The sequence below is a fragment of the Cnephaeus nilssonii genome (genome assembly GCF_951640355.1).
Source record: "Cnephaeus nilssonii genome assembly, chromosome: 5".
Taxonomy (NCBI): Eukaryota; Metazoa; Chordata; class Mammalia; order Chiroptera; family Vespertilionidae; genus Cnephaeus; species Cnephaeus nilssonii.
The window spans coordinates 102593940-102616465 of NC_137076.1; the positions used below are offsets into that span (position 1 = coordinate 102593940).

A 22526-nucleotide genomic window follows, 5' to 3' on the forward strand; every position below is an offset into this window, starting at 1 on the left:
GGAAGGGACAGAAAGTGCCAGGGAAGAGCGAGGAGGCCTACCGGGTGGCTCCGGCCGGCTGTGGGGGGAGGCAGGACAGCCATCGGTCTCTGCGGCGGCACGGGCGGCTGCTGTGGGGACTTCCCGGAGAGGGGCCGGTCTGGGAAACACAAGCATAGTAAAATGAAAGGAGAAATGCTAAAGCAAGGTGAGTGTGGGCCACGCTCAGGGGTTCCCAGAAACAGATCCTGCACCCAGTTCTGCGCATCTCGGGGCTCCAGACTTCCGCCAGCGCCAGCGCAGGCCGTGGCAGGGATGTGTCCATACCTGGGTTACAAGCGGTGGAGAACCTGACACACATACCAGTACACACAGAGGCACGCCCAGCTGCCTGGGCAGGGTTAAATTGGCACTCACGGCTCATGGAGATGCTGTCTGGGTTCCCTTCCATCCCCTCACAAATGCTCTGGGCTCTTCTGCCCCCTCCTACTTCCTCCTTTGGCTTATCTCTTCCCTTACAGGGAGGAGCTGGTCTTCAACTCCTGTTACCCAACCACAGATTCTTAACTGGTCAGGACTTGCCCTGGAGAGCAGCTCACATCTCTCTGGTCACTACAGAAGTTTCCCTGAGCCAGGCTGGCGGCTGACAACGGCCCCACCCCTTCAACAGGGAAAGGCCAGGCCAGGACTGCCAGCGCCGGCCTCCTTACACTTTGGACCCTGGCTGCCTCTCTTGTCTCACCCTCGCCCCTGCCCTTGAGAGGCATTACCTGTCCATGGAGAATGGGGCTTAGAACGTAGGCAAGCCAGGTCCGAGCTCATGCCACTCCACCCACACTGGCCATCTCTCAGCTCCTCTGAGATGCCACGCTCCTACTAACCCCAGGACCTTTGCACAGCCATTTCTACTGCTTAGCATGCTCTTTCCTTTCCCACAACTACCCTCACTTAGTCTCATCCCTACTCATCCTTTAACTTTCAGCTTAACTATCACATCCTCAGGAAATCAAACCCAGACTAGGCATATACGCCAACCTCATCTCCCACACTTGTCTTCTGAGTATATATCATGTTTTAATTAAACCATTTTGTGACTCATTCATTTGATGTTGCCTCAGCCACTGGACTATGAATTCTTTAGGGTGAGGACTGTCTTGTTCACTCTGTATCTTCATAACTGACATATACGAGGTACTCAACAAGTTTAGTTATCTGTTTCTTCACTGGGCCTGTTTCCCTATATATAAAAAAAGGTTGATAATTGTTGCCCTTATCACATAGAGTGCTTAAAAAGACAAAGTAAAATGTTGACATCGAGTTTATGAAAGGGCTTTAAAATTGCCAAGTGTGATATAGCTAAAGAATTGGTGGTATTAATTTTTTGTGATACTGACCATCAACTTTCTGGCTTACTCCTTGAGATTCTATTCTACGTGCTTATTTTCTGTCACCATCTCTCCTACAACATATCCCTGTGAGGCAAGGGCTATGTCTTCTTCCCTGATAATGCCAACGTTCAGCATTTAGAATGGTGCCTGGATCCTAGTAGGAGGTCAGTGATTTTTATTGAATGATGAGTGAATGAATGAATGAATGAATGAGAAATGGGCTGACAGAAATAGAGAGACAGTGAAAATCTTAAAAATTTGAAGTTATGCTCAAACCCCATTCAATATGGTTATGTTAATTCTGACAGCCTGTGGGTAGTTGTGTCACATAACTATGAGTTGGTGAAAAAATATGGAGAAACAGGACACAACGAGTTATTCCTGCCACGTGCCCTCAAGTGGCAGTTCAATGCTGGTATCAGCCATCATAGGCAATGATTGCTCTGCAATATTAACAGTCCTCACCGCAAACCTACGTGTTATTACTATCCTGTCTCACAGATGAGGAAACCGAGGCCCAGAGAGGCGGAGTCACTTGCCCAAAGCTGGCATCAGCACATACAGCTTTCTGCTGCGTGGGCGCCCACCTCCGTGCATCGGTGGGGGCGGGGGGCCGGGGGCGGACTGCAGGGCCCTTACCGATGTACATGGAGTTGGAGTTGGAGAAGGGCTTGGCAGGCAGGATGGAGCTTTGCAGGGCTTCCTCGTCATTGGAGGGTGGCGGCTCGTAGTCGGCGTCGTCTTCCACGGGCGCCTGGTCCTCCTCGTTGGGGGATTCGTAGTCACCATCATCCTCCGCAACCTGGTCGTCATTGGGACTCTCGTAGTCTTCTTCATCTTCCTGCCCACAGTGACGGGGACAGGGCAGGCTGTAGAGGCTCCTCGGCACTCAACACGCCTGTGTCTACTCTCTCTGCCAAGCCTCATAGTGGTACTCGCGCGGGGTGGCAGCACCAGGGCGGTTACTCCCATCTTACAGATGAGAGCACTGAGGGCGGGGAGGACAGTCTGACAGGGCCAGCAAGTCGTGGCCTGGGACCTCTGTCAAGGTCTTCAGGCCACGAGGGCAGTGCATTCTCCTCTGCACCGTTTTGCCCAACTGAGACAAGCGGAAGAAATGAGGAGGACTCTGGAATGGAGGGGCCGGAGGCCCGGCTCCGCTTTGAGTAAACAGTTTTTACTCCAGGCATCACCAAGAGCAAGACTAGACGCCTGAAGCATTTGTGATGCCCCAAGCTCACTGTCGATTCTGTTCATTGGTGGTGGGTGCTCATTACAACCCAGTGCGGCACTGAAGGCTACGCTAATGGCTAATGGGAAGGCAGAGAGCCCCGCCTGCGAGTCAGAAAGCAGGTTGCACTGTGTCTGAGAATGTTTAGGGGAGTCACACTGCGCTATTCATGTTGGCTGAGGGCTGCACATACAGAAACAGGTCATTACTCATGACCTCTGCCACCGGGTTGGAAGCCGCTCTATTGGAAAGACTCTAAGCGTTAAGCTTTGTTGCGTTTCACGTGTGCTTCTTTGTGTGTGCCAGGAACGTCAGCCCAGGGGCGCGGTGGTGGCCTGTGAAGCAGTCCCGGGACCTGGACAGTCACAGGAATGACGTCCCAAGAAGAGGGGCCGCCATCAGCCGCCCAGCGGAGTGGCTGGTCACTCTCCTGCCAAAGTCAAGGGCAGTCAACGCGCCCAGGGCATTTCTCTCGAGTTCAGGGCAAAGAAGCAATGGGAGGTTGCAGCTCGGTGAGGAAAGCTACGGGGTGAAAATCTAGAAATCCTGGCAGCTTTGCCGGGTGGCGTGAGGAAGACCAAATTGTTCAACTGAAAGATGGTTGTGTTAATTTTTGACTTGAGGAGCATTTAAAAATATATGTTGGGAGGCAAAGTGAGGACTGAGTGGCTTCCTGAACTCCAAAAATGGCCTGTCCTGTCCTTAGTGTTTCTTTATCTTAAGAGCCAAGTGGCGGGGGGGGGGGGGGGGGGGGAGAGGGGGGAAGAACCTGTGATAATCAGGACTTCAGAACGATGGTACCAGCCCTCTCCAGCCCAGGCTGACTGTGCCCTGGCCTCATGGGGCGACTCTCGGTTCTCTCAGCCTGCCCTCCCAGGCCCATTGCTCCTGACTTCCCACCAGGCCTCCCCCATAGGCCTTTGCAACAGTAGACTCTTCCTCTCCGCCTCGAGGACGATTATGTCTCCCAGTGTTTTATGTGTGTGTGTTTGTTCCTGATCATACTCTGCCCCGTGCGTGTTACCCTGTGCCTGCCCTGCTCTGCGAAATGCTCACACATTCGGGTTCTTTATCCCCACCCCGCCCCCTAGTGCCCGTGCGGTGCCTGGCATGATGTGGAAGCCCCGAGTGGTGTAGTGGGCAGCGAATGGAAACCCTCTGTTTATAGACGGGAGTGGGGAGGCCCGTCTCGGGCTGAGCCCTGCACAGAAGGCACTGCATGCCAGCGCCCGCAAGGATGTCGCTTCTGTGCCAGTGGGTAAACCTTTGGGGACGCTCTGGTCTGTCTTCCCTTCATACAAGATAAATCCGTCCTATTCCTTCGTGTTCAGGCACAAAGCACAGACTTAGCGGGCATCTTTTTCAAATTCAGTGCTCCCTTTTGCCTGAGACCCAGTAAATGGGACAAGGAATGTGTAGGGCCTGTTCCTAAAGGCACTAGATCAGTGGTTCCCAACGTGGGGCACACACCCCACAGAGGGGGCAATTTGATTTTTAAGGGGGGCAATTTGAGAATGAGTCATTAACAATGAGTTTTCATATTTCTTATGGTTCTAGGGCCTCATATACAGTATATAAATATATATTGTGACATATTTATGCATTTCAGTTCTCTATTACATGTTTTGAAAGTATTTGCTATTTTCTCATATCACTTCATATTATTATTTTTTTTTTTTAACAATTTCTTAGTGACTTCTTCCTCAGGACTTCAACTGTCCTTTCATTCTTTTATTTTTATCTTTCATGGAGGCCACGTTCTTTAGACCAAGTGAATGGCCTTTTAGGCTTCCTCCCTGTGAGCAGGAGCTCACTTTTTGAATAATAATTCTATCTCACAGGTGAGGCATCAGGGTTTTAGAGATGCTTAGGTGGGGCACGACCTAAACGGTTGGGAGCCACTGCACTGGAGGCAGCACCTACGGGAAGACCCGTGGCCCAGGGGCAGCCACCTGGTCCTAGGCGGGCCTCTAACTAGCTGAGTGGCTCTAAGAAGTCAGGCGCCCACTGGGCTCAGCAGCTTCATCCGTACAATCCACAGATGGGCTGCGATCCCCATGGAGCCTTCCCCCGGGCCTAGCCTCGTGTGCAGGGAATATACACTGAGTGGCCAGATTATTATGATCCCTGAACGTATAATAATCTGGCCACTCAGTGTATATCCTATATAATAAAAGGCTAATATGCAAATTGTCCCCTCGACCAGGAGTTCGACCAGCAGGTAGGCCGGCCAACTGCCCATGTCCCCTCCCCCTGGCCAGGCTGGCCGGACCCCACCCATGCACAAATTCATGCACCAGGCCTCTAATATATACATATATATATACTGAGTGGCCAGATTATTATGCGTTCAGAGATCATAATAATCTGGCCACTCAGTGTATATTGGATATTAGGGGTGAGGGTGTGCAGAGCTCATTAGAACCTCAAAGGGATCACTGTGATTCCTCAGCTATAAAACCAACTGGCTGGAACCTTCCCTGAGGTCTTCTCAGGGCTAAAGGTTGATTCTGAAATCCCCTTCCTATTGCTTCACCAGGGGGGACTTATGTGCACGAGAAAAGCTCCATCCAAGCTGCTCTAAAGCAGGGGGTAGGGGGTGGGTGGGGAGGCCCTGCCGTGGGTGGTAATGGTGGGTAACAGTGTGGGCTGCACTGCACGGGCCAAGTTCGGCCCAGCGTCTGGGTTTGTAAGAGAAGCTGGTGTGCTGCCACGTGGATGGCAACGCCAAGAAGAGTTCCTCTCCGGCCTTCCCACGTTCCCTGACCGTGGCGGGCACACTGGCCTCTGTGAGAGGCCTGCTCCTCACTACAAAGACGCTCTGGCAGCTGTCGGGAGAGCAGCCAGCCATACTCACAAAGGACGACCAGCCCCCGTTCTCCTCCTCGTGGCTTTCTGTGGAAGGAGACAACGCTACGTTAGTACCAAAGAAGGCGCGAGAAAGAAAGTGAAAGCAGCTCTCCCTTCGAGTGCCTCCCCCATCAGTGCCCCGTCCCCGGCCTCCATCCCACCTGACACCCCCCTGAGTGCTAGCCCGTCTGCCTGAGGGGCTCACTCTCCCAGAGGGCAGCGGGCTCTCCACCTCCCGTGTGTCAGCCCCCGAGAGCGCTTTCAAGCCGCCGATGTAACCACTGGGAGACTGCGTTAGAGGCTCAGAGGCAGGGGGCTGGCTCCACGCAGGTGCCCAGCCAAAGCCTGTGTTCCCCCGCACCCCCGCCCCGGCCCCGCGTTCCTCCCTGTGTCTCTGCAGAGTGTCCCCGCTGAGCAGGGCCGTAAGCCAAGCGCCTTGTATAGTGACATCTCTCCTGCCCTCAGTCGGGACCCAAACCCTTTTCTGGGTCAGAACTGGCTAACAGGCCGAAACCGGTTTGGCTCAGTGGATAGAGCGTCGGTCTGGGGACTGAAAGGTCCCAGGTTCGATTCCGGTCAAGGGCATGTACATTGGTTGCGGGCACATCCCCAGTAGGGGGTGTACAAGAGGCAGCTGGTCGATGTTTCTCTCTCATCGATGTTTCTAGCTCTCTGTCCCTCTCCTTTCCTCTCTGTAAAAAATCAATAAAATATATTTAAAAAAAAGAAAAGAACTGGCTGACAGGCAAATGAACAAGGTCACCGGCATGCCACCCAGGAGCCCTAGGAACCAGCAGATGGACTGAAGCACCTGTCCCCTCTTCCCCCGCCCCCTAAAGCCATCCCTCTCACCCCGAGACCTTTACCTATTTCCTCAGGAAACCGATGGACTTGGGGTCTGCAAAGGCAAACAGCGTTGCGTTAATGGCCTTACTGACTTCAGGAGGCTCCCCCTTTCCTCCATCCGGCTCTGCAGGAGGATCCCCCAGTGGAGAGTATGTCTCACCACCCAGGACTGATGTCCTTGTCGCTTGGCAACCAGAGCCGGACTGCCCCAAATTCTAGAAACCACCAAAGCCACACGGGTGTGGCCACGGGCAGCTCGTGACTGTCTGCCTGTCTCGGACTGTCTGACTGTCTGCTGACATCCAGACCCGGGGTGCAGGGTAGGGAGCGGGAACACCCCCACCCCTCCCAGGAACCAGCTTCAAGACCCCGGACTGAAGGGACACTGATCAAACACTGGGCCGAACCAGTTCTGCGCCTCCCATTTAAGGCCCAACTTGAGTACGAAAATCCTCGCCCTCCCTCCAGCACACTGGGCCCACTCACTTGCGTGGTGCAAAGATGCTCCTCCTCTCCTCATTCTTGTTGATTTCTTGACTTAACTTACTGAGAATCCTACAAGATAAAGGGACGGATAAGGTGACAAAACCATCTGCCCCCAGCCTTCCCACTCAACCCGTCCGACCTCACGCCTGGACCGGCCTCCCCCAGCCTCCTCCTCTGCCTCCAGCCAGTCCCCTAGGAGGCTCCTCTCCTCACTTCCCCCCAGAGCTGGTCGCCTGCATGCCCTGCCAGCCCTTCTCCTGCCCAGGAAGCCCTCTGTGTCTGGCTCAGCCTCCTCAGTCTAGCCCCGAGCCCTCCGCGAAGACGGGTCAGCTCACACCTGGCCCCCTTCTCCGGCGTCCTCAGCCTTATGACATGGAGATGATGGCCGTGTAGTGGGTGCTATCGCGTGAGCCTTCCTGGCTGAGGTGCTCTGACTCCTGGTGCCTTGCGGAGATGTCTGGCTTCTAGGAAGCCTGAATCATCTCGGAGAAGATTGTATAGCGCTTGACAGGGGCTGTTCATTAGCCCGGATCTCCTTCATTCTCCTCTGCCTGCCTCCCCCTCGGTGACGTGGGTTCTAATCTCGGAGAAGTATTCCCGGTCAAGGAACAGCCTGCGGAGTGGGAGTGGAAGACTCCTTCCATCACCCATGCCCTGAAGCTAACCGTGGCCAGGACCCTTGGAGATACTCGTGAACCAGAAAATCACCAAACGCCAAGACAGGGGGGCCTTCTCCGGCGGGACCACACACAAGCAGGCCCTGGCCATAGGCGTCCATTCCCTGGGCTCGAGCAAACCCCCAGGACACGGGACTCCAGCCTCCCTTCAGACCCACTGCTGAGACCACGGGAGTGAACAGGCTCGGAGTTTCCTAGGGACTCGGGGCAGCTGGGAGGAGCCTGGGAGATGATCTGGTCTCATGCCATTTTACAGACGGCCCAGACAAAGGCAGGGACAGGCCACCTGTGGGTTAGTGACGAAGGCCACCCCTCTCCCCACTACACAGAAGCCGGGCTCCCCAGTTTCCAGGCCAGCACACCCCACACACCACTTCCTGTATTCATGCCCGTCAGAGGTGAGCACTCTGAGCCGTGCCCATCTGAGAATGACCCAGGAGCTACGTGCCTTCTGCGAAGTGACTGTCTCCAGGTAACAAGCCTGGCCCAGAACAAAATAACTATTTAGAAAGGCAGTGCTCAGCACCCTCCACTTCCTGCTCAGCACCCTCCACTTCCTGCTTCCCTCCTGACCAGCACCCTCCAGACCCCAGACCCACGCTTCTCCAGGCTCCCAGGGCTGCTGCTCAAACCCTCCTCCCACATTAGATTGACAGCTAAACTAATCATGATCAAGGCAATGGGGACTTCTGAGAACAGAAGGGGTGGGCAGTGCTTAATCCTGGCAGCAATGTCCTGTTGGGATTTCACACTTCACTGACTGCCCGGAGGGGAAGAACTCTAAAATACCTGGGGCTTCCCACTGGCCTTCTGGCTATCACCTGGGACATGTGTCACCTGGACATGGTTCCTTTGTTTCCTTTAAGTGATTGCTTTGAGAGGCTAAGGGCCCCTCTCCTCCCTCTGACTTGGGGGATGGAAGGATTCCAAAGAGGGAATCCCGGCAGGGAGGCCCGATGGTGTCCAGCCTGTGGCCAGGTTGGAGGTCTCCCTTCATTCAACAATGTGCCAGGAACGGGCTCAAGGCACCTCAGTGCACAAAACAAAGCTCCCTGCCATCAAGGAGGTTCCATGCTAATTCAGAGAGAAGACAATGCACAGTGAACATTTAAGGAAGTGAAAGCTAGGTGAGACCTGTGTATACAAACATGCCATGGTGGTGGGGGGAGGGGCGGGGACAGGGTGCAGGGGCGGGTGCAGTGCAGTTGAGAAGGAGCAGGCCTCCTGCTGAGATGACATTTCAGCAGTGACCTGAGGAAGGTGGGGCGGCCCGCCTCACCGCCCCCACCTGGTCCTGCAGAGCCTGGCTGGGCTCTGACTCACGGGGCTGCTTTGATCCTAGAAGGACCTCCTACTCTGCGAGGTGGAGGTGTCGCTTCTCACCAGTATCTTCAGCAGCCAGGCTGGAGGCTAAGGAAGGAAATGCCAAACCACAGGCCCCAGCAGAAGAGAAGCAAAGAGCTGAGAGAGCGGAGCAGGGCCTGCCCTTCTGGTTTGCAGCAAAACCTGGGCTCTTGGGGTCCTCCTCCTTTGGTAGGCCTCAGAGGACACCTTCCTAGCCAGCTGGGACCACGCTGGGGAGTGGGGGGACAGGGCAGGAAGGCAGTGGCTTCCTCTATGTGCAAACTTTGTAAGTTGTCCTCCACTCCCACACCCCCAGAGGACCAAGTGACAGTGAGTGGCCGGAGGTGACTCATTCCCCCTCCTTCCCACAAACCTCACGCCTCACTCAGAGCCAGGGAGCAAGGCGGAGGGGGCTGGGCAGCTGGTAGACATAGTTCTCTTCTTTGTCTCATTTTTAGGGGTTCACTGGCTGAGGAAGAGGGGCTGAACCTTCCAGTAGGAAGCTAGGCCATTGCAACAGGTGACACCCTGCCGTGACCTGTTCCAGCCCAGTTGCACCCCTGCTCGCTGCGTGGTAGGGGCCAGTCTGGCATCTCCTCATCACGTTAGACCCAGAGTCTGACTGCGGCGTCCTGCCCATGGGCAGAGCCCACCCTGTGACCTCAGGCAAGGCGTTGGCCCTCCCTGTGGATTTAAATATAAAACTTACAATATGGGTTTTTAAATAACCTCCCAACAGGCATCAGCAGACTTTATCATGCACTCTACCGGCTTACCCAGCTCCTGCTCAGCTGCGTGTTGGTTTTGGACTAGGCCCTCTGTAAGGAGGCTCCATTTTCCTATTTGAAACCTGTCCCCCATTACAGAATTTGGGGTGTCTCTGGGAGACACTGTGTTCTGAGAGACCGACGACATCTGCAGACAGAGAAAGCCCTTCTCACCAGCATGTGTGTTCTGACAAAAACCCTGCTTAATACTGACTTTTTAATCAGGGGGAAGGAAGTAGATTCAGAGGAGCGCAATCGGGTTTTGGTCTGTTGCACATAAACAAATTCTCCTTCACAGACCTTTCGGGTAATGATCAGGGCAAATGGACCTACGGGCCAGGGATGGGAATGAGTAAGTCGTGACTATCCATATGTGTCAAGAACGGCACCAGGCCCCTTATGCGGGCTGCCTCCCTGAAAATCCACTGCTCCCAAGGGTTGGCTCTTTCCCCCTCTGTAGATGAGGAAGCCGAGGCCAGAGTGTTGAAGTGACTGCCCCAGCTCGGAGGAGGCAGAGCCGGCTTTCGAACCTGGTTCTCCCTGGCTCCAAAGTCCATGCCTTTCTATTCCTTCACACACACACACACACACACACACCCTCTTACCAGGATAGGATAATTAGTGAAACTTTGATATTGTGCTCATGGGGATTTTGCACAGAATAATAAGAACAGCCGACCCTTCTTCCATGCATTTTATTATCTCCCCATTATTTCCTCTAACGTTCCTACTGGCCCTTTGAGGTAGGTTCTTTCTACACTTTCCTCTCCTTTGGACTTTAATTCCACATCTATGAGGCTACTGGAAGTTTTCTACAGTTCCTTGGTACTCTTTATTGTTTTATTTTAATAAAGCAATGTGTTTCATTTCGGGTAGTTTCTATTGCTGATTCTTCATGTTTACTAATATTTCTTCTGCCGTGTCTAATCTGCTGTTAATCCCAAGCAATGCATGTCTCATCCCAGACATTATCATTTTTATCTCTAGAAGGTTCTCTTTGGGTCCTTTTGTATTTCTCAAGCCTCAACTTAACTTTCTGAACATATGGACCACAGTTATATTGCCCTTGTCTGCTACGTCTACTATCCGTGTCAATTATGGGTCAGTCTCAAATGCATCGTTTTTCTCCTCATTATAGGTCAGACTTTTCTGCTGATTTGTGTACCCATTCATCTCTGATTTGATGCCTGACATTGTGAACTGTACTTTGTTGGGTGGTGGATGTTTTTATATTCTGATAAGTATTTCCGAGCTTTGTGTGTGTGTGTTGTTTTGTTTTGCTTTTCCAGTCTTGCTGTTAAGACTCACTAGGTAGGAACAGACATTTTTTAGACTAGGACTAATCATCCCCTATGATTGAGGCAAGGCCTTCTATTGTTAAAGATTCACTCTCCCCAGTGACTGTGAATCGGAGGTTTCTCCAGTCTGGCCCGTAGACACAGACACCATGTCCAGCCCCGTGGCTGGATGCTATTCCCTCTAATGGTGGGTGGTTCTTTTCAGGACCTCTCCGTGGGTGCCCACTCCAGTGGGAGCTCCGCTGCAGAGGGACCCCTGCAGTCCTCCAGGGCACTTCCTCAGGGCAGCTCTCTCTTCTCTGATCCGCATTCAGTGAACTCTCACCTTCTGCACCCTCAGCCCTGTCCCCTCAACTCAAGGAGTTCAGCAGACTCCACCCGTGTCCCCTGCCATGGCCTGGAGACTCCCTCAAAGCAGGGAGCAACCATTACCACCACATTCGCTTTCCATCTCTCATTGTCTGATGTCCCATGTCTTAAAAACTGCTGTTTCATATATTTTGTCTAGTTATTTGGTTATTCAGGTGGGAGTGTAAATCTGGTCTCATCACTTCTTATTGGTCAGAAAGCGAAAGTTTCCATTCATACGCTAGAAATGACTAGAGCACCTTAGGGGGTGGTGGGGACTGCAGTGAACTGGGGAGCACACCCCCTATCTAAACAGGGCAGTAGACACTCAGATCCAGATGACTGCTCCCACATTATAACATGAGCCCGGGGTTACCGAAGCTTCTGTCTGTTTCTAAAGAAGCCAGATTTTATGAAACATACTTTGATTTTAAAACCCCATGTAGATCAAACCTACCTTGCCTGCAGGCTGGCTCTGGCTGACCAGCCACCAATTCTGACCCCTGTGTGTTAAATTCTCTTCTTTCTACCGAACCATGGTATTTTTTCTACAGCATTATATTTCCATAAGCATAGAAATATTCTGTCTGCACCCTCCAATACAGTAGTCACCTGTTCCATGTGGCTATCAGCCACCAAAATGTGGCTAGTATCTGAGGAACTGAATTTTCCATTTCATTTACATTTATAGAGCTGCTATATGTAGTTAGAGAAAACCCTTGGGAAGAATAAGCATTCTTCAACAACACTTGCCCGTGGAGACAGGTAGCACCAAAAGCAAATCCTTATCCCTTTTTTCCTTCACCCTGTCCGATGAGGAAAACCTGGGGTCCTGTTTCCTTTAATTGACCTTCTCTAGCAGTCGTATTTACTAGAGACCTCCCGGCCTCCCACTCCATTGCCCTACTTCCCTTTTATTAGTATGAGCTCTGAGACCCTTGGAACAAGAGAAAGGACCTCAGAGAATGTCAAGAATACTGGTCTCAAACTTGTGTCCCCGAGACAAAATCTAGCTCATAGATATGTTTACTTAGACTTTCACAATATTTAACAATATCTGAGCCAACATTTAAAAATTAAGATAAATCAAATAAAGCCAAGCTATCTAGCTACTTTTGGTAAATTCAGAGATTGAGCATTCTTGGGTCCACATTGACCGGAGCTGAGTAGCTGCTGCTCTCTGTGGGTGGAGAATATAATTCTGATTTGCCACAATCTCCACCACTCCCTACTGTTCACCACCAATGAGGCTTTGTGTTGATTACCTCATTTATCATCATAATTGTGCTATTATTTTTCTTATAGAGAAGAAATATGTCTCCATACCCATGTCTTATTCATAGGTGGTAAAATGATCCCGGCTGGCGTGGCTGAGTGGTTGAACATAGACCTATGAACAAGGAGGTCATGGTTGGATTCCTGGTCAGGGCACATGGCTGGGTTTTGGGCTCAATCCCCAGTGGGGGGCATATAGGAGACAGCTAGCTGATCAATAATTCTCTCTCCTCATGGATATTTCTCTCTCTCTCCCCCTCTCCCTTCCTCTCTGAAATCAATATTTAAAAAACACACACAGAGGTGGTAATATGAAAAAAAAATCAATAGGTCTTTGCATTTTTCAACCTGGTAATTTTACACATTTATATCAGCTGCCTGGCTCCTGGAAGCATCGGAGGCTGTGGAACCTTTACTAGAGGGACAGAATGCACACAGCACACTAGGCACGCTGGGCTTCTCATGTCAGCACCCATGTCAGACTTCAGTAATGGATCACGTCGCCCTTCCCAGGGGATTCTTCTCAACACCGTGCCCCTCCCTGCCACGTTCCCAAGCGGTCAGCACTGACAGACAAAAGGATGCCCTTCGCCATTCTTCATGCTGAGCTCATTCTCTCCTTTCACTGAGCTCACAACCAAGGTCCAGAAAACTTAAGCAATCACGGAGTCTGTGATGACGCCACAGTGAAACCTCGGATCACTTGACTGGAAGTATTTCCACAGGCCCAAGCCGCCCGTTGGGAAGAGAGGAAATGAAGACATGGCGCAGGGTGGGCTTGTCTTTGGCAACAGCAGACAGCGTGCCAGCTGGGCTGCTCCTGCTGCTTCCTTTTCCCAACGCGCCGTGTAACTCCTCCTCCCCACCCCCTGCCCTTGCCTTCACTCCCTTTCCTGTTTCAAACCAACAATGAGAGGTCACTGACTCAGCTCCCCCTGAATTACTCCCCATTCTAACCTCTGTTCCCCAAACCACCCAACGAATCGGGGAGGGGGGGGGGGATACTTACGGCACCCAGAGCTTAGGGAACTTCTGAATGTCATTTTCTGTCAGGTTCTGAAATGAAGACACAGGCAGGTTACAACCACAGGCAGGGCTCTGGGCCAGGCGAGTAGAGTCAGGTGTGAGACAATAGGGAGTGGTGGGGACTGCAGCACACTGAAGAGTACACCGCCCACCCACTCAAAGTGGGCAGCTTCTAGATGTCGCATAAAGGCCTGTGGGCCTGGTGTTGCTGGATCTACCTTTTTTTTAAGGGAACACCATTTCCTGTGTTCTCTTGACAAATAATCTTGATTGACTTAAACAAGCACTATGAAAGCTGAGTTGTGGACCAAGCAGAATTTGTTTGGTGGGCTGAATCTGTCATGTTATGACCTCTTCCCATCTGAGGCCCTTACCCCAGACTTCAGGGCCCCTCAATCGCTGTACGAACTGAGCAGCTCTGAGAAGCCAACTCGGAGAAGGAATCTGGGCCTCATACCACCATTGCACCCAAAAAGCCTCTTTCACCAGGCTTATTGAGAGAATTCTCTAGATGTGGGGACACGACAATGAGGCTTTCCTGAGGGAACTGAGAAGGAAAGAAGGAAGAAATCATATTTGTGATGAACCGGACCTCTGCCTTATAGCACCTTGATTAACCTTGACATCCACCCTGTATTGTAGGAACCGCCAGTGTCCCCATTTTGTAGATGAGGAACTGAGGCTTGGGGGGTTAAGGGAATTTCAGCTTGTGGGTGACAGAGCATCTGTAGTCAATGTTCTTCCTATCAGCTTCCCTCCTCCCAAGTCCGAGCCCTTTGAGGGTCCGGGAGCCTATGTTGGAGGGGAGGAGGGTGAGGGAAGGTGGCTGAAAGGGCGGAGGAGAGGCAGGGGTGCAATATTGGGAACAGAAGAGGGTGGGCCCACTTTCTGTAGAACCAAAGGGGCCCCACTGGCGTGCCAACTGAGGCCAGAGCCTGGGCGGGAGCTCTGGGGTCAGGCAGGCCCCTCCTCAGACCTGCAGCAGGGCTGGGACAGGCATCTGCCAAGATTCTTGAGAAAAATCAGGCTTTCCAGTAAGCTTCTTAACTTCTCTTCTTCATCTTCATCTTCTTCAATATCACCGAGCAGTGGCGTCTCCTCTGCCAAACCCCACCCCTCCCAGGGATGTACTAGGCCTCATGTCCAGAGTGTGGTATGAAGAGGGGAGGGCCTCCTGGGGCGGCTGGACACCCCCTTCCGGTTTGCTAAGCCAGGGTCGGATGCTGAGGGAACCCCGGGAAGAGAGTGAAGGAGGAGGTGGAGGTGAGCGTGGCTGGAGACAGAGCAGCAGATGTTAGGGAAGAGCGATCCCTTCAGAACAGGCCCAGGAGCTGGGAGGAGAGATGAGAGGGGTTTACTGGGCAGTTTTGCTAGGTGATGTAATCTCCTCCCCCACCTCCTTCAAACGCCTCCGGCAAACTCTGGGCTACTTGTGCAATGACTCAGAGTTAGACTTGTGGCTTTGGGGAATATGACTGTATGCTGAGTGTATCCTCAAGAGGGGCAGGAGAGAGAGGAAAGCTGCAGATTGGCCCCACGTGGAGGGACGACGTGGCCCAAGAGACATTGATGCTTCTCGGTCCCATGCCCATTCTGTCTTCCTTACTAACAGGACTGCATTTCGTTCAGGAAAACAAACATGTCCTGTTCAAAATACATAATACCCTGGACACTCTTGCAGATGGCTGAGGTCACAGGACTCAGGATGGCCAGAGAGATCATTGAGGTCTACTGGGTAGAGCTTCTAGAAGTTACTGCTTTCCTGCAAACAAGGAGGATGCATTCCCCATGCACTTTTGCACCTTTTACTCTTTGCCCCTCCCCCCTTCCTCCTGCCTGGAATGCAGATGTGATGCCTGGAGACGGAGTAGCCCTCTTGCTGCCATGAGGACAGAAGCCACAGGCTTTTCCCATAAGCGGGATGGGGCCTGGGTTCTCAATGACTTCCTTCGGCAGCTCACCAGCCACGAGTGCCCACCTCTAAACGTCTTACCACGTGAGAAAGATAAACTCTGACATGTCTGAGCCACTGTGATTATGTTCCTGTTACATGCAGCCACACACCTCCCTAAGCACACGTCTTCCTTTTCTTCAACCTTCTGGAAGGAGAAGGTGGACGTGAGCGTGGCTGGAGACAGAGCAGCAACTGTTAGGGAAGAGGGAGCCCTTCAGAACAGGGCCAGGAACTGAGAGGAAAGACAAGGTCTCACCCTTCTCACAAGGAAACAAAATGGTAGCAGAACAGACCTGAGAAACATGGTAGCTCCTATGCTGCAGAAGAATAAAGGAAAGAAGGAAGGATGGAGAGAAGGAAGGAAGAGAGGGAGGGAGAGAGGGAGGGAGGGAGGGAGGGAGGGAGGGAGGGAGGGAGGGAGGAAGGAAAAGAGGAAGGGAGAGGAAGGGAAAAACACATGGGCCTTTCACTCTGCCTTCAATGGAGAATGGTCCTGGATACTCTAAAGCAGGAAGGAGTGATAGACAAGAGATTAGAGCTCAGATCAGAACCCACGTTGTATCCAGAGCGCCTGGGATGGAGGGCGGATTTAAGCAGAAGCTGCCTTTCAGTACCCCAGCTGCTGAGGCAGCCACTGGGTTCTGCTCCCTGCTCTCCTGGCTCCGAGCACCCTCTTTCCCCTTCGCTATTTATAGAATGATCAGAATATGCAGCGGGTCTGCAGGTCCCAGATATTGGAGCAGAGGTGACAAAGTGGCTCAGATACCACTTCTCGACCCAGGAAACAACTCGGTCCTAACAGGCCTGACACTCCCACGGGGAGTGTTGGGAGACCCACAGGCTGGAAGGACCATCACCCAGTCCAACGTGCTCGTTAACAGAGGAGGGAGCTAGGGCACGCTCAGCAGGCAACTGTTTATTCAAGGTGAGCTAGGCCATCAGGACCATCCTCAGGGATGTCTCACCCCTTTCCCACTCAGCCCCAAAAGGTCTCTGTTCTCGGTGCTAAAGGCGCCAGAAGGGAACATTTGGGTTTAGCAGTAATTTGCAAGAACAACAATAACAACAAAACTCCAGGAGTTCTATTGGGGGAAAGCTCAGTATGGAGAAATAGCATTGTTAAAAACTCATGCAGTATTAGGCTGCATTAAAATGTGCACTTGAGTCCAATTGCTAAGTGTGTGCATTCACACAAATCCCATCACACCCCTGTGCATTATTCCTCAATTGCAAACAAGGTGGTGGGAGCCCGCCTCAAGATCCCTTTCTGCGCTAAATCTAGCCTCTGGAAGGCAGAAGTCACATCATAATCATCCCTGTATTCCCAGCACATGGAATAGTCTGGTGTGTAAGAAGAACTCAGGGAAATGCTTGTCAGATGAATGGATGGGTCAATGAATGAAATGATGTACTTGGGACAGTGAATAAACACGTCCTACATGACACACGAAAGCAAAACTCAGACCCATAGGGACAGAGGTCTGGTCTCAGCATGAGACTTCAGTGCTGCCCAGAAAGGGGCTGATGACTATGGGTAGCAGTGAGCTCACCATCACTGAAGGGATTCAAGAAGATTGGGGATGCATTTGTGTAGTCAGGGTCTCTCTTACCCATTGGCAAAGGTGTCATTTCAGGGGAAATGCTCAGACCACACCCCCAACCAGCACCCAATGCCTCTGTCCCCACCATTAGATCTGCATCCCTTCCATTCAAAGGCTAAGTCCTTAATATACAGATGCATCTTAGTCTCCACTTAAAGTGGTATGCAACATCATGGAGTGGAGAGAGCCATATCCCATGTGTTTAATTGGCACAAGATTGTGAATTTAGTAGCAAGAAATAGAGATGTAATTGAAATAATGAGGGTGATCCCACTCTTTATCCCACTCCATGAGCATGCACCCCAGAATGAGAGATGGGGGAAAAGACTCCTTCTGTTCTCCCAGATGGCCTTTTCTCCCTTGGACTTGGATTTCTCAAAGTATGGGTGGTATTTGAATAGATTTTCAAGGTGTGTTTGTGTGTGTGTGTGTGGTTTTAACTATATTGGGTTTCTTCTTTATACTTTGACTTTGGAATGTACCTTGGTATCAGTGAAAGATGTGGGAGGTACCCTACATAGGAGGATCCTGAGAGGTGATGAGAGGTTCATACAAAACCTCTGAAAAAGGCAAAAGGTTGTATGGGGATCCTGTAGACAGGCATTGATCCTGGGCACTCTCAAGGACAGGTAGACCAGTTGACCCTGCAGCCATCGGCTAAAGCACAGAACAGCTCCGGTCTCCATGTGTCGGACCAGCAGCACTTACCAAAAACCGTGGCCCATCGATGTGATGCTTCTTCACGGCCTTATCACAGTCCTTGTAGTTCAGCTGCGAAGAGGAGAGGAAGGTGCTGTCAGTGGCAGGCTCATGCCATTGGTTCCCCTCCCTTGCCTGGCCCAGAAGCTCAGCAATTTGTGGTACTTGTGGCTAGCCAGACTCCCCGCTCCCTCCCCTGTCTAACAGAGGGCCCGTCCCCACCTCACCCCTGCTTTCACTAATCCCGTGGGACTCTCTGAAATGGAGAACTTGCCTCGGTCTAAAGCTCTGGGGCCAACCCCTAAGAAAGAGAGTGCCTTCGAGGCTATCTGCTCCTCCCAAAGACAAGCTCGGTGGACATGGCCGTGTGTTTCCTTCCACGCCTTCACTCCGAGCATACTTCTAAATGTAACTGAGGTTATAATTTATATTCAATCTTGTGAGCCTGACTTTTTCTTAAAATTACCCTCAGGCAATATAAGCACTGCCTCATGTTATTGCAAATTTATTTTAAACATTAGTTTCATTGATCCCTTGTTGCTAAACATTTATATTGTTTACCAAACTGCTGCTCCAATAATGATAAGAGCAACTGCTGAAAATTATCCAACGCTTGCTCTATGGCAGGCATTGTTTAGTATTTAAACCAATCTTAGTCATTTTATCCTGGCCTTCTCCAGTGGAGAGCCAAAGGCACAGAATCAAGTAACCTGTAGGAAGCTCCCAGGGAGTAGGTGACAGAGGTGACAATCAGGCTTCAGACCAAGCTTTTAATGTCAGGAACGGTCCCGTATTTGTTAATAACATTATAATTTAGCCTTAAGTAAAGTGAACAAATTTAAGTGCAACTTAATACACCATCCAGATCATATCAGAGGTCATCACGGCCATTCTTTTGCATCCATTTTCGTTTTCTTCTACTTAACACATTGCAGGCAGATCACAAGCATTCTCGTATTTTCATATTACACAGTGTTTTACATAAATGTTAAAGGCACGCCTTAAAATTAAATACCCATTGCATTTTGAAGTTATTTATTACATGTTCTTACAAGCTAATAACTTTTTAAAGTATGGTACTTTGTAAAATGTTTTTTGTACTCGTTCAATAGAAACTTATCTGGCCACTGGGTAAAGCTAGCAATAAAACTACTGGTGCGCAATGTGTTAAGAGAAACTGTTTAAGTTAGATTCTCAGAATAGAGTTATAGGATTAACAGGAGATGATCTTTTTGAGGGTCTCAGTTGCTTTCCTAAAGAGTCACATCCATCAACAATCCTATCAGGTGTCTGTGTTACCATGTCTGCAACAGCATATGAATTTGCATTGGGAATATCTCTAATCTGATGTGTAGGGATGGAGATGTAAGGTGAAATGTTTGTCCTTGAGAATCTTAGGTCCTCCTTACAACTGTGTCACAGTTTGTGGCAGCCTTCTTTGGGCACAGGTTTAACATGGTGACCTTTTCTTATGGCCAACAAGACTAAGAAGTAAGCACACTTGTAACCTCTTGGCTTGGAAGGGTGGGATGAATGTTAGAAAGCTCAGAAAAAGCTGATTTAGAGGTCAGCGTGGAAAGCACGCAGCATCCGAGGATCCCTAAGCATCCCTCTTATCTACGTGCTCTGAGCTGTAAGTGGTTCTTAGAAGAGTCAGCTGCCTTTAATTCATCATTTTCACTGTCATCGTTGTCAGATGAACCTCTGATTTTGCAAAATGCTGACCTCACCTCTAGATAGACAGACAGCCTTGCCGACTGGGACCTGCCTGGGAGTTTGATTCTGATCTAACAATATCTGGTCTTGGGGGCTAGAATCTATATTTTTAGCAAATACTTAGATGGCTTTTATGAGCACCCAGTGTTAGTTGGCACTGAGCTAGAGCAGGTACCTGGTGCTGCAGACAGGACAACCGAGGCCCAGAGAGGCCTGAGTCTGCGGCCTAACATCACACAGTGAGCTGGGGACACAGCTGGGACTGGAACTCACGGCTCTGAGCCAGTGCCTTCTCAACTGCATGGCCCAAGTCAAAAGGAACTAGAGGGGTTAATGAAGTACAAACCATGGCCTAAGTCCTCCTTGGGGGCTTGCATTCCAGACAGAGGATGAGCTACTTTGTAGCTGAGACAATAAGACACAAGAACCTGCCAGTCTGCCTGGGCCTGGGCACCCAGCTGGAGGCCAGCAACTAGAGCAGGAAAAATGGAAGCTCGATCATTAATTGCCCCCTCTGTTGAATGCCTCACATACGTTACTTCCTTTAATTCTCCCAACAATCCCACGAGGTTAGTTACTGTTAGAATCTCTATTATACTGATGAGGAAACTGAGGCACAGAGAGGTCAAGTAATGAAGGCAAGGTCACCCAGCTAGCAAGTGGCACAATCAGGATTCAAACCGAGGTATGTATGACTCCAGAGCTGACTGGGGAGGTGTCTCTAAGGGGGGCCTGATATCACTGCTTCATTAGAAATTGTGCCTGCCAGTCAGGGTTTTAAATAGATTTGATGGTTAAGATCCATCCCCATTTGGTATTTTCTGTCTGGGGGACTGAAGTACTTAGGATCTGAAGGGTCTTTATCTGTGTCTCTGGGGGACTTCCAGGTCACAGAGGCCCCGCAGTCTCCCCATTCCCCCCTTCAGTTCTTTTGTGCTGGAGCTGTGGACTTGACTGGGGTATGGAATTTCCAAGAAGAAAGCTCTCCCTCTCCCCAGCTCAGGCAGAGACCTCTCCCTGAATCACCCCGGGCCTGGGGTCCATCTCCCTGTGCCAGGGGGACTGACCATGGATTCTTCTGTGGCTGGACTGGGTTGTGCATTCTTCTTCTCCCTTTGGAGATGGAGTCTCTCTGTGCCTCCCAACCTGTCCCCTGGTTTCCCTCCCTAATTCTCAATCCTTCTCTCCTTTCGTTTTTGAGCCAACATGCTGCTTGATAGAAATCTTGGCAAATTTCACCGGTTGCCCTGTTTCATTTGGTCTATGTTTAAAAAATATATATTTAGAATAACCTTCAGAAGTCAGTTTTCCCAACCATCTTTGCAACCACAATGCTGAAACCTAAGGTGAGATGACCTTTTGGAGGGAAAAAGAACAGAAAGGAGATGTCCAAAAAGCAGCAACAGCAGGGCTCATGGGCTGTGTCTCCATCGTGCCACACCTGATTCAACATTTTCAGACTGTTCTTCCCGAGGTCGGGGAAGAACAGTGACAGTAAACACCTTGGGGCCACACAGACCCCAGGGTTGGCTGTGTGACCTCGGGAGCTTGTGCTACCCCAAGAAAAACAGAGTGGGACTTAGACGATCTCTAAGGCCTCGGCTTTAAAAATCTCATCTGTATGACGGTGTGGAGTGTCAACTGAATGTGAGGCCAGCCTCCTCAGGTGCAGGTGCTAAAAGGTCAAATGTCCCTTACAAGACACCGTATCCCTTGGACAGGGAGAGAATGTCCCTAACTGAGTCACATGGCTTGGGATCTGCCCAAGCCGCTATGCGACCTGTGGTCCCACCAGCAGATGACGAAGCATGGGGATCTTCGAGCATCTCCAATGCTAAAGCAGGACAACAACATTCTGGTCTCAGCTCTGCCATAGCTCACTTCTGACCCTTCTGGCTGAGCCTCTTCCTCTGCAGGAGCCTCAGTTTCCCTAGCTGTACCCTGGGCTCCTGTCAGTTTTCTCACCTGCCTGGCAAGACTCTCATAAAGCTCCACGGAGATGCTGTCTCACGTAAGGGCTGGAGGAGCCCTCCTTCAGGGTGATGAACAAGGACTGCCACCTCGGGCATTGCTCATCACGGCCTTCCCCACCCCCCGCCCAGGGCACCACTTCTCCCTTTCTAATAAGGAGCCTTGATCTCACTGGGGGTTAGAGCAGTTCTGTATCTCAGAGCGTGGACTTTGAAACCAGACAGGCGACAGACCGGAATCCTGCCTCGGTCACATGTAGTCCCTGGGGCTTTGGGCCATTTAACCTCCCTGAGCTGATTTTGCAGCTGAGCCAGGGGACAGACCCGGTTAAACAGTCCTGGAGAATGTGAAATGCGACAGTGCCTGGAGAGCACAAACTCAAGCCCTGGCACATAGTAGGTACACATTCATTGGAGGACCTCCCTCCTCCCCAGATCTTATTGCGGGAACCCTCGGGGGTGTAGGCATATCTAATGGCACTTGCTCAACTGGTGAGGTGGCCGCGAGGCTGGAAGTTCGCTGCTATCTTTCATGCCTTTTGCGTTCTGCCTGGACCCCACCTTCAAGCCTCTGTCCAGCCTCCCCCCCCCCAGCCCCCGAGGGCACTGCCAGCCCCACCACCACCTAAGAGCACGGCTCACCTTCCTGAAATAGTCGGCGAGGCTGTCGGGGTCCCAGGCCAGGACCTCAGAGCGGAAGGGCACGTTTTTCAAGGCCATGGCTGCTCTCCGGGGAGGACGCTCACAAGCTGAGCATGGGTGCGGCACCCATGGATGGAGAACCCCAGTCCAGAGCGTGGGGGTGTCCTTCGCTCTTCCCAAGCCCAGTTACCCTCTGGAGCAGCCTTGTCGGAGCCAACGTCTTTTCTGCCGTAGCCAGATCCCAGAAAGCAACGCTTCCTCCGCGAACAAATATGGTCTCTTCTCAGAAAACGACTCAGCAAGTTTCCTTTACCACTTCCTCTGCTGGGCACTAAATAAGTAAACAAGGAAGCCAGCTCCCCGCTGGAGAGGCCCAGCGAGCCACGGGTGGTAATTCCCCACGGCCGGCCACCCAGCCCCGTGGGAGTG

At 51.3% G+C, this 22526-nt stretch overlaps 1 protein-coding gene across 1 annotated transcript in view; it reads right to left on the minus strand.

Annotated features, from left to right (window-relative positions):
- The window catches only part of LCP2 (lymphocyte cytosolic protein 2), a 39280-nt gene extending 16960 nt beyond the window's left edge, over positions 1 to 22320 (minus strand). The window contains exons 1-8 of the mRNA XM_079772622.1: positions 22098 to 22320; positions 17779 to 17841; positions 13499 to 13545; positions 6781 to 6849; positions 6315 to 6346; positions 5456 to 5493; positions 2007 to 2208; positions 42 to 139 (exon numbers count right to left, since the gene is read on the minus strand). Coding sequence (XP_079628748.1) covers positions 42 to 139; positions 2007 to 2208; positions 5456 to 5493; positions 6315 to 6346; positions 6781 to 6849; positions 13499 to 13545; positions 17779 to 17841; positions 22098 to 22175 — 627 coding nt within the window. The 5' untranslated portion in view covers positions 22176 to 22320. The remainder of the gene's footprint in view (positions 1 to 41; positions 140 to 2006; positions 2209 to 5455; positions 5494 to 6314; positions 6347 to 6780; positions 6850 to 13498; positions 13546 to 17778; positions 17842 to 22097) is intronic.
- Between the last annotated feature and the right edge of the window lie 206 nt (positions 22321 to 22526).